This window comes from Urtica dioica, chromosome 2, assembly GCF_054948205.1.
Source record: "Urtica dioica subsp. dioica isolate 48M chromosome 2, U.dioica_male_clone48M_v1_H2, whole genome shotgun sequence".
NCBI classification, from domain to species: domain Eukaryota; kingdom Viridiplantae; phylum Streptophyta; class Magnoliopsida; order Rosales; family Urticaceae; genus Urtica; species Urtica dioica.
In genome coordinates this window covers 33,843,471-33,854,531 of record NC_142757.1, presented here as the reverse complement: position 1 = coordinate 33,854,531, position 11,061 = coordinate 33,843,471, and the positions used below count along the sequence as shown (strand labels likewise).

Below are 11,061 nucleotides of genomic sequence, written 5' to 3'. Positions count from 1 at the left end.
GGGGCACCCCGAAATGGCCGCGTGACAAGAAAAAGTACTGCGATTTCCACAAAAATTACGGACACGACACCCTGGATTGTATCGTAGCCTGAAAAGTACTTCTTGAAAAGTATAAAAATGGAGAGCTGAAGAATGTCGACCTGGGACCACCGCCCCAGAAAAGGAATTTAACAACAGAACCCGAGGAAATCCCTCCCCGAAAAGGGGAAGGGCAAAAGAGGACGATAACGACGTCCCCCAAGCAAAACCCCGAATCGACTATATCATGGGAGGTTCAAAATTTTGCAGGGATAGCGTAAATTCCATTAAAGCGCACCAGTGTCAACTCAAAGGTACACCGAGGTCAACTGGGTGCCGAATGGCAGAAGATGCCACAATCTCATTCAATGAGGACGATACCAAAAGGCTATACGGGTCCCATGACGACGCTTTGATCATCGAACTCGAAGTGGGTAACTGCGTAGTAGCCAGAATCTTGGTAGACGGAGGAAGCTCCGTAGATGTTATATTCAAAACCACTTTGGATAGAATGAACATCGAGGAGGCTGAAATCGAGCACAAACCCAACCAGCTATCTGGGTTCAATGAGGAAGTAACACCCTCTCTAGGAATTATTGAACTCCCTGTGCGGGCTGGAGACATAAACTGGATGGTCGAATTTACCGTTCTCGACTGCCCGTCTCCGTTCAACGCTATCCTAGGGAGACCTTGGATACATGGGATGAGGGCGGTACCGTCAACCTACCACCTGTGCGTACGATTTTCGACTCCCAGCGGGATACAAGAAATCAGGAGGAGCCAAGAGGCATCCCGAATTTGTTATATGAATAATCATAAAAAAATCATTGAAAAACACCAGCCAAAAGAAAACATTTCAGAGGACCCATCTAGCGAAGAAACCAGCGAAGGCCAATAGCAATTAATGGCCATCGGAAACGAGATCGTCCGTCCGCCTCCGATGGAAAGTTCAGAGGAAAAAGATGAGCCCGGCACGGAATCGATAACACAGATTCAGATAGACGGAACTGACCCCGAGAGATACGTAGGCATCGGGGCCAAGTTGAAAGGAAGCGTACGCCGGGAATTGATAATGTTCCTGAAGAAAAACAAAAAGACGTTTGCTTGGACAACAGAGGTCATGCCAGGCATAGACCTCGAGATCGCCGCGCACCAACTCAACGTCGATCCCAGTTACAAGCCCGTAAAACAAAAGCGTAGGAAACTCGGTCTAGAGAGGGCTAAAGTGGTCAACAAAGAAGTAGATCGCCTCTTACAATCCGGTTTAATACGCGAAGTAAAATACCCTGATTGGCTCGCCAATACCGTCGTCGTCAAGAAAAAGAACGGTAAGTGGCGCGTATGCGTCAACTATACCGATCTTAATAAAGCGTGTCCTAAAGACAGCTTTCCCCTACCACACATAGAGCGCTTGGTGGAAGCCACCGCCGGTCACAAAATCCTGTCATTCATGGATGCATTCTCAGGATACAATCAAATCATGATGCATCCCAATGATCAGGAAAAAACCGCTTTCACAACCGACATGGGTATCTATTGCTATAAGGTGATGCCCTTCAGGCTCAAAAACGCAGGAGCCACATATCAACGCCTAGTGAACATCGACGAGATACCCAGCAATGGAAAAATTAGCTCTGGCCGTCATCACAGCAGCCCGAAAGCTACGACCGTACTTCCAATCATACTCAATAGTAGTAATGACCACGCAACCTTTGCGTTCTTTCCTCCACAGCCCCAACCAATCGGGGAGATTAACCAAATGGGCCGTCGAATTAAGCGAATATGATATCGAATATCGTATTAGAACATGCGCAAAGTCACAAGTTCTAGCCGATTTCCTTATCGAGACATCCGTAAATGAAAGCGAGACCACAACAAGTGCTGGAAATTGGACCCTCAAAGTCGATGGTTCCTCCACAAAGCAAGGGGCCGGGATCGGGATACATCTGGTATCGCCACATAGAGAAGTTGAACAATCCTTCCGCCTGGATTTCACCGCCTCAAACAATGAAGCCGAGTACGAGGCACTAATCGCAGGATTACGCCTGGCAAAAGCTGTGGGAGCAAAATCCATATCCGCCTTTTGTGATTCGCAGCTCGTCGCAAATCAAATCAGCGGAGAATTCGAAACAAGAGACGAGCATATGGAGGCATACGCGCAATTAGTAAAAGAAATGACAAATCAATTCGAAAAATTCGAGTTAACCCGCATCCCTAGAGGAGAAAACACCACCGCTGACGCCGTCGCCGCCTTAGCTTCAACGTCAGATCCGACGATAAGCTGAATCATACCGGTCGAGGCAATCAAACAATCTTCTATCACAACCAAAAGCGCAAGCATAATGGTAATAATAGAAGAGGGGGACTGGAGAAGGAATATAATCAGATATATCTCTGAAGGCCATACCCAGACAGATAAGCAATTGCGTCGAAAGCTAATTAGCCAAAGCGCAAGATTCTCCATAATAGACGGAGTGCTTTTCAAAAGAAGTTTCTCCGGAATATACTTACGATGTATAGGAAAAAAGAATCCAAACGCATCCTTTCCGTAATACACGAAGGAGAATATGAGAACCACGCGGCCGGAAGAGCCCTAGCGGTTAAAATAAAAAATCAAGGGTATTTTTGGCCAACCATGTTCGCCGACTGTGAACAACACTCACGGAAATGTGACCAATGCCAAAAGCACGCCCCGAATATCAAGCAACCAGCCGAGGAACTATCTTCCATATATGCCCCATATCCCTTCCTGAAATGGTCCATGGATATCGTAGGCCCCCTAGCCAAAGCACCAGGAGGGCTGAAATTCCTCCTTATCACAACAGATTATTTTTCCAAATGGGTTGAAGCCGAAGCGTTCGTCGCAATAAGGGACGTGGACGTAAAAAATTTATTTGGAAAAATATAATCTGTCGACATGGAGCGCCACAAGAGATAATCACTGATAACGGCGCACAATTCATATCGAAAGAGTTCCGATGATTCTGTGCAGCAGAAGGAATCACTTTACGATTCTCGACGCCTCGATACCCACAAGGGAACGGACACGCTGAGGCTACCAACAAAACAATCGTTAGTAACCTGAAAAAGAAACTCCTAACCAAAAAAGGGCGATGGGCCGACGAACTCCCCGGAGTACTGTGGGCCTACCGCTCGAGTCCACGAAGGCCTACCGGGGAAACCCCATATTCTCTGGTCTACGGGGTCGAAGCAGTATTGCCCATTGAACACGAAATTCAAATAATTCGCACTATGTACGCGAACGATCACGAAGAAACTAACAATAAAATGCTATGCGACTCCCTCGACTTGACGGACGAAAGAAGAAACCAAGCCTTGACGCGCATGAATTTATACCAACGATCAATCGCCCGATACTACAATAAAGGAGTCAGCTTCCGAGAATTTAACACTGAAGATCTCGTGTTGAGAAAAGTGTATCAGAACAGGGCTGAAGAAAACACCGGAAAATTAGGAGCAAACTGGGAAGGACCATACCGAGTCTCGGGAATCCCACGAACAGGCGTCTACAAGCTTGAAACGCTCGACGGTATCCCAGTGCTCAGATATTGGAATATCATGAACCTAAAAAAATATTACTGTTAAAAGTAATGTCATAACAATCGAACTACGCAACGGCTTGATCCCAAACATGGGTACGTAGGCAGCCTTAAAGCAAGGTTCAGCCCCCACCTCACATAAACAAGAAAAATTTGGAACGAGCAAGTTCGATCCGATCAATTTGCCAAACACGGCGGATTCGACTTACACCCGCAATTGAACATGCCCAAGGCTTCGTTCATGCGTAGTATACGATAAATCACTATAAACCTAACTCAAGAGCAAAGAAAGACTCAGAGTTTTGGTTCAGAAAAACAAATCACGTATAAGGCATAACCTGGTGGCATGCTGTATACATAATCCTGACACGACTAGGGGTTCGACTGACGATGGCCGACACACATCATGCAAATAAGTTGTCAACAAATAAACGCCATAGTAAATCAGTGCGTTCGTTCAAATACAAGGTATCGATAAAAGATAATTATGCGTTGTCTATCGAGGCCATTATTGGAATAAAAACGCAAGCAAAATACGAAATAAACACCAATGACATTTAACAAAATTCATGAAATATGTTCGACACAAATAAAAATGAAAGAAAATACTGATAATGAAGTGAAAGGAGTTCGACAAACTTGCCCAAATGTCGGGCCCAAAATGAATAGGCCCACGCAGGGGCCAAAAAACAAATTGATTATTTAAAAGAGAACTTAGAAAAGAAAATGGGGGAGGCTAGGCGAGTCTAGGCCGACTTGTCCTTGGCGAGCTTAGCTTCCTTTGAGTTCTCCCCAGCCTCGTCGATCGACGCAAGCACGGCGTCCGAGCTGTCGAGCATTGAGCCGAACTGCTCTGCGACCTCAGAAGTTCCGGGCGCCGGCACGTCAGGGGGCGAGCGATTGTCATAAGGAGTGAACTCGAGATCTTCGGCCCCAGCAAGAGAAGGCAAGGGCACGTTGTCGAGCTCAGCTTGAAGCTTCACCAGCTCATCTTTGGCCTCTTGCAGCTCAGCAGGGGCGTCATCGATCTCCTTGTTGACGACCTCCTGGAAGATCGACGACGCCGCCTTGGCCTGGTCGAGATTCCGCATGATGGTCGCCTCTTCCTCCCGGCCGTGATGAACTGGCGGTAGGCCACCAGCGCCCCTTTGTACTTCGCCCCAGCGGCCTTCCTGCCCGAACGAATACCGTCGTCCTTAGCCGAACGGTAAGCTCGGTACAAGGAGCGATTTCCCGCCTTCTCCTTCGCCAGCTCGGCCTTCACCCGGTCCAGTTCGGACCCAAGGTTACGATGGGAGGCTTCGGCCAGGTCAAGCTCCTTCTTCAGATCGACCCGCGTCCTCTCAGAGTCTTGAAGGCGATCTTCAAGGTCCTTCACACGACGAGCATATCTCTCCGCCTCGGCGATGAGGTGGTCCATTTGACCGAGGGAACCTTGACATTTCGCGAGCTCGTCCTCAGAGGCCTTCAACTTAGCTCCCAACTCTTGGTGTGCGAGGGAGAGGCAGTCGTACATCACCTCGTAACCGAGGAAGCCCTTGTTTAGCTCGGCCATGAACTGCAAAAATTAAGAGTTAGCCTTGGGAAATAATGTGGAAGCCGAAACAAGGAAATCAAAACTTACCCGAGAACCCGCCGCGCTGACGGAACGATAGTAGCTCGCCTCGTGCATCCTCGAGACCATCGGAAGCCGATACTCGGGGAAGTTGAACTGGCGAATAAGATACGCTGCAGCCGCAGGGTCATCACAGACCGGCTTGTCGAGGTTCCAGTTGAACGCCAACTTGCAGGAGCCTGGCGGAGACCCCTGCGGTTGACAGGACCCCTTCACGTCCTTCCCGCGGTCATCGGCTCGTGCTTTCTTCGGGTTGCTCTCCTGAGCGCCTTCTACCTCCTTCCTCTTGCCCTGAGAGGACGGAGTCGAGGTGGACTTAACCGCGGCAGCCGAAGCCTTCGCGACCTCGGCGGTCGAAGCTTTGATGCCTTGGCAGAAGGGGTCTTGGCGGTCTTAGCGGTCTTGGCGATCTCAGGCTCGCCGTCGAGCTCGATGATCAGCGTGGCCGAAGGAACCACAACTGAGAGCTCCTGAAAGCCGGAAGTAAGGACCGGCACCGTCGGAGCAGAAGGGTTGGCCTTCTCGGCCGATCCGGACGAGGCCCCGGCCTCACTGGCCACCCTAAGGGCCTTCTTCTTGGCCCGCCAATCTACATCCTCATTGTTCATCTCGGACGAGGAAGAGAGGTCGTCTGAAGAGTCGTCTAAGGAAAGATAAAAAGAATTTTATGAGTAATAACGCAAAATAGGAGAAAAATATGAATCCGGAATGAAAGACCGACCTGAAGAAGCAACGGGCCAAAGACCGGCCGCCACAAATCGAGCTTCGGAAAAGGATTTCCAAGAAACCTCACAGGCGCGCAGCTTCTGAACTTTAAGATCGAACGTCTCCGACGGGAAAACAACGATCTTCTCTGCAAAAACAAAACGACAAAACATCAGTTTGCTCCAGGCATGCACTAGTCAATTCGCAGATCGCCAGAAAACCCCCTCCCTAATTACCACATTCCGTCTTCCACGGGACGGACAAACAATTCTTCACCACCTCGACCGTCTTTTCACTGACCTCGAAATAGAAGTATTTCGAGCCCCAGTTCTTGTCCTTGCCTGGAAGGTCGGTAACTATACCTTGACGAGGTCGGTTCGCCAAGTAATAGCACACCGGATGGTGCTTCGAGTTACGCTTCGCGACCAATAGACGGCCGAGATCATTAATGTCTAAAGAGACTCCAGCCTCTTTAGACAATAGCAATAGCGCCATCACTTGGCGTACGAAGTTCGGACACACTTGGGCGAACTGTAAGCCCAGACGGTCACAAAACTCGATGAGCAGTCGGGGAATAGGGAAGCGCAGCCCGCACTCTTCGAAAAATACCTGGTATGCACATACATACCCAGGGATGATTCGATCGGCGGACTGGCCTCCTATTTTCACCCTCACCCCATCAGGGAAGTTGTATCGCTCCCCCATATCGGCGAGGTCGCGCTTCGTCAGTGACGACGGCGACGAAAATTCGTTGTTGGGATCATCACTCTTCTTGTCGGACGACGACATTTCTTTTCACAGGGACTGGTTCCAAAGAAGGAAAGGCAAGAACCTGGGGTCAAATAAACCTAGAAAGCCCAATACCCGCTAATATAACAGAAGGGAGAAGAATCTCGAAAGTTTTCACAGTCGAAAATGGCGAAAGCAAAGAAATTCAAGAAACGCAGAAGAAGAAGAAGAAGAGGAAGAGAAAGTTGCGATTTTTTACCTCTGGGATGTGAATGAATTGATATTAATGAGAAGAATGGAAGGATCACAGCTTTATTTAAACGTCAAATCGACGGTTGAGAATCCCGAGAAGATTGCTATAATTAAAAAAATCTTTTGAGTTATCGAGGCACGGGCGTAGCGACACGTGTCTATGACGCATGCGCAAAAGTAACCGAGAGGTAGAAATACCCGAATATTTCGTCAAATTTCAACCAGATTCTGAAAAATCTCGGTTCGACAAAGTATATTATATATTATCTTATAATATAGAAGATACTGGGGGACTGATTGTGGGAGTGGATATCTCTCCCTTCCACCAGGCGAATTGGACCGATTAAGCCCAAGGAAAGTTCGGCCCAAAGGGGGACAAGATAATCATTAGTTTGGCCCGAAGCCCAGTTCGGTCTAATAATCCTAGGCGTAGACGAGATCGGCCCAAGACAGTAACAAGGAATACTTCAACAAAGGTCGGATCCAAACTCGACCCAGGCCCACAAATGTTCCTGGACGATCCCGCCACTTATTCCGAATGATTGGTCCCCTAAGAAACGGTCAAATCGCCTAAAGATGAGGATGTACGCGAGAATAAAGGGTGAAAGACCGGTTCTGCTCATACACGTGTGCCGATCTGAAGAAACTGGAGGATCGGCGAGGTGGCTATAAAAGCTCAATCCATTTTCATTTTACGCCACTGATTTTTCTGGGAAAATTGTGATATATTCTTCTTTTCTCGAGTTTTCTGGCTTATTCTAAAATAATTTCCTATTCTTGTAAGGTCTACATTCGATAATCAATAAAAGGAATTTCCTTTCGTTCTTTTTGCATTCTAACTTATATTACCTAATAATTTCTTTCGGATTTCGGTTCAATCTTCATAATCGGATTCTGAGACCCTTAGTTCATATAAATAGATATACGGGATAATTCGAATAATCTGGTATAGATTGTTGGGACGAGAAATCGGCTCAACAGGGACCACTTACCAAAGACTTGTAAACAAGATGTTCGAAGGGAAACTGGGTAAGACCATGTAGGTCTACATCGATTACATGTTGGTGAAGTCCATCCATGACACCGACCATGTAGCACACCTCGAGGAATGTTTCAAAGTACTGAACCAATACCAGATGAAACTCAACCCCACGAAGTATTCATTCGGGGTATCGCCAGGGAAATTCCAAGACTACCTGGTAACCCAACGAGTCAACGAGGCGAACCCCGACCAGATCTTGGCATTAACAGGAATGCCCCCGCCTAGGAATAAGCGAGAAGTACAATGATTAACCGAAAGAGTGGCAACACTAAACCGGTTCATCTCGAAATCAACGAACCAGTGTCTCCAATTCTTTAAGTGCATCAAGAAAAAAACTGGTAAAGATATTAAATGGGATGACGCTTGTGAAAAGGCCATTAAGCAAGTTAAAGAATATCCGGCTTCTCCCCCCATGCTAGCTAAGCCTGTGGAGGGAGAACCCTTATACCTTTAAGTTGCTGTATCGCCCGCCGCCGTTAGTGGCGTATGTTGGAATTGATCTAGGGTTAAGAAAAGATTTAACGCTTCGAGCAAGCGGCGAAATTTAAAAAATTTCTTTAAAACGAGTAAAATGATTTTACTAACCTAGACAAAGAGCAAGTACATATAAATTAAAACTATAAATGAGCATTATATGTTTACTAACCGTTGAGAAGCTTGAACGTTGAGAAGCCTTAGGAAGGTTGAAACGTTCGTTTTCCCTCGCGGTACGTCTCTCTTCTTTCCTCGGGAACTCGAGCAACCACGAAAGTTTCTATCACAATAATCACTCGAGAAAGAAAGGAATTAGTGTGTGGGCACTTTTAAACACGACGACTCAAGAACAAGTCTCAAAGTCGAAGAGCTAAAATACTAGGTCAAATGTGGACCTAGGTGCCAAAACAAAAACGAAAGAAAACTTAGAGAGAGAGAGAGAGGAGATGGGCGGCCAAGCTAGAGAGAGAAACTCTCAATCTCTAAAACTTTGGAATTAATAAAATGAGAGGAATGAGGGCTCTATTTATAGGAGAGAGTTTACCTTCAATAAGGTAGTTTCCTCTTTTATAGAATATCACATATTCATGAGCAAATATTTCCCTTTTTCTATCCAAGTCACACGGCCAACAAGGGCCTTCATGACTCCTTGGATTTCTTTCCTCTTTTATTCTTTGCTCTCTCTTGCCTCTAATTGCCGCCCACCTCTCTTTCCTTCTAGAGGAAATTTGTTTCCTCTTTTTCTTTTGGCAAGTATCTTCATACATTAATGCACAAAATTGGTCTCTTTCTTGCCATGTTGGACGTGCAAGCCTTCTAGTAGGTGTTCTAGATTTTTCTTTATTTGTTCATGACAACATAAGAAAAATGCCCATTAGGAATTTTCAAGTAAAATTCCGTGAAATGAAATTAATCCTCAAGGCCCAAAAATCTTAATATGGTCAAGTGGAATAAGTCATCATATGACAATGTCAAAAAATTTATTGACATTCATTTCATCCCATGTCCAAAAAGACAAATATCCTTTAGACAATTTTCAAAAAACTTGTCTCGTTCTTGTTTTGACTTAGCTTCTAGGTTAACTATTCCTACTCGATATGATTTGTGACAGTGATCTCATGGATCCAAATGAACAAAGCTTGAGCTAAAATACTTGGACTCAAAAGTTCACAAACCTTTTCCAAGTTTAGCTTAATGTCAACTGACTCCACTAAAGAGTTGACACTGAGAATCTCTCGGTTCAAATGAATTTATTTTCTACTCAAGAATTCAACTAAATTGTGATGAGTGGATCCACTGAATATTATCTATGTTTACCCTTCATGAATATCATCAGCTAGTCGGGATTTACAAAATTACCATTTTACCCATCTAGATGTTATTTCCTCAACTCCTTTGTCGCTTGTGAATAAGTTAGAAACAATGTATTGATGAGGAGCTAACAAGTCACATTGATTCATCCAAAAGAGTCATGACTCAATTTGGACACTGGCCAGTTCATTTATTCACATTCCAAGGAACAAAGCATGAGGTGATATACATTGCATTTCAGCAATCTTGTACATGAATTCCATATCTATGAGATCTTCACAAAGTTACTCATGACATCTTCATAACTTAGTACTTCACTAATAGATCCTGTTAAGAATCACATAGTGAATCCGAACTTTGACTTTCTCAAATGAGAATATGTAAATTATGAAATGACATGTCTCATTTCAGGATTGAGGTAAGCATGATGCAATTCATACGTAGTGACCTCGAGACATAAGAGGTTAAATGGTTTGTTCTTATCTTGTCTCTAGAAGTGCACTGGTCAATTCAGTACCTTCGGAAGATACCTAGAAGAACGATAGAGTCTCCAACTCTCAATGTCCCATAACCAGACATCATAGATTCTCCTAACAATCGTACTGAGATCAATAGTCCTTTGATCCTTAGATTGCGAATATATTGTTTTAAGCAAACCATGAAGAGTTTGTTCATGCAAATCTACATTTGTCTCTTCATGTGTTGTTAGGTTTGTTTATGGACTAAAGACTAAAGTTTTATCATAAAGCTTCAGACAAGGAAGAATGAATGAACGTTTCAAATTTTATTAATAAATAAGAAATTACAAGCAAGAGTCTTCGTGAGACTTTATTACATCAAATGTACATAAGTAAATACTACAACTCTTCTTGTGGGCACCATTGACAACAACGTACTGGTAAGTGAGGAAGTTAGGAAGCCAAAAACCCATCTTCTACTTCAGTAAAACATTCGAAGACACGGAGATCCGATACCCCGCCATTGAAAAATTGGCATTGGCCATAATGGTATCAGCAAGGAAGTTACGACCGTACTTCTAATCGCACATCATAGTAGTGATGACCACACAGCCTTTGCGGACTGTCCTCCACAATCCAAACCAGTCCGGGAGGTTGACCAAATGGGCGATCGAGCTCTCAGAATACGACATAGAATATCAGATGTGGACTAGCGTGAAATCGCAAGTTCTCATCGACTTTCTTGTCGAGCTCCCGACCGACCAAGAGGAAGATCCAAGGCCAAACGGGTTTTTGACGCTTAACGTGGATGGGGCATCCTCGAAACAAGGTGTTGGAATCGGGATCCAACTTGTTTCGCCCACAAAAGAAGTTTTGGAATAATCCTTTGAACTAGGA

The 11,061-nt window shown here is 45.2% G+C and overlaps 2 protein-coding genes across 2 annotated transcripts; both read left to right on the top strand.

Annotated features, from left to right (window-relative positions):
• Nucleotides 1–358: 358 nt before the first annotated feature.
• Nucleotides 359–916, top strand: LOC149404487 (uncharacterized). Its single transcript, XM_089607549.1, has one exon. The coding sequence runs from the start codon at nt 359–361 to the stop codon at nt 914–916; it is 558 nt and encodes a 185-aa protein (XP_089463675.1).
• Nucleotides 917–922: 6 nt separating this feature from the next.
• LOC149404486 (uncharacterized) lies at nt 923–2,303 on the top strand. Its single transcript, XM_089607548.1, has 2 exons — nt 923–1,687; nt 1,836–2,303. The coding sequence occupies exons 1-2, from the start codon at nt 923–925 to the stop codon at nt 2,301–2,303; spliced, it is 1,233 nt and encodes a 410-aa protein (XP_089463674.1).
• The last annotated feature ends 8,758 nt before the right edge of the window (nt 2,304–11,061 follow it).

Bases quoted from the DNA above. Each gene is read 5' to 3' on its own strand.
- LOC149404487 (XM_089607549.1), top strand. From the start codon at position 359: ATGGCAGAAGATGCCACAATCTCATTCAATGAGGACGATACCAAAAGG.
- LOC149404486 (XM_089607548.1), top strand. From the start codon at position 923: ATGGCCATCGGAAACGAGATCGTCCGTCCGCCTCCGATGGAAAGTTCA. The intron at 1,688-1,835 runs GTACTTCCAATC...ACATGCGCAAAG, and splicing joins GCAGCCCGAAAGCTACGACC to TCACAAGTTCTAGCCGATTT.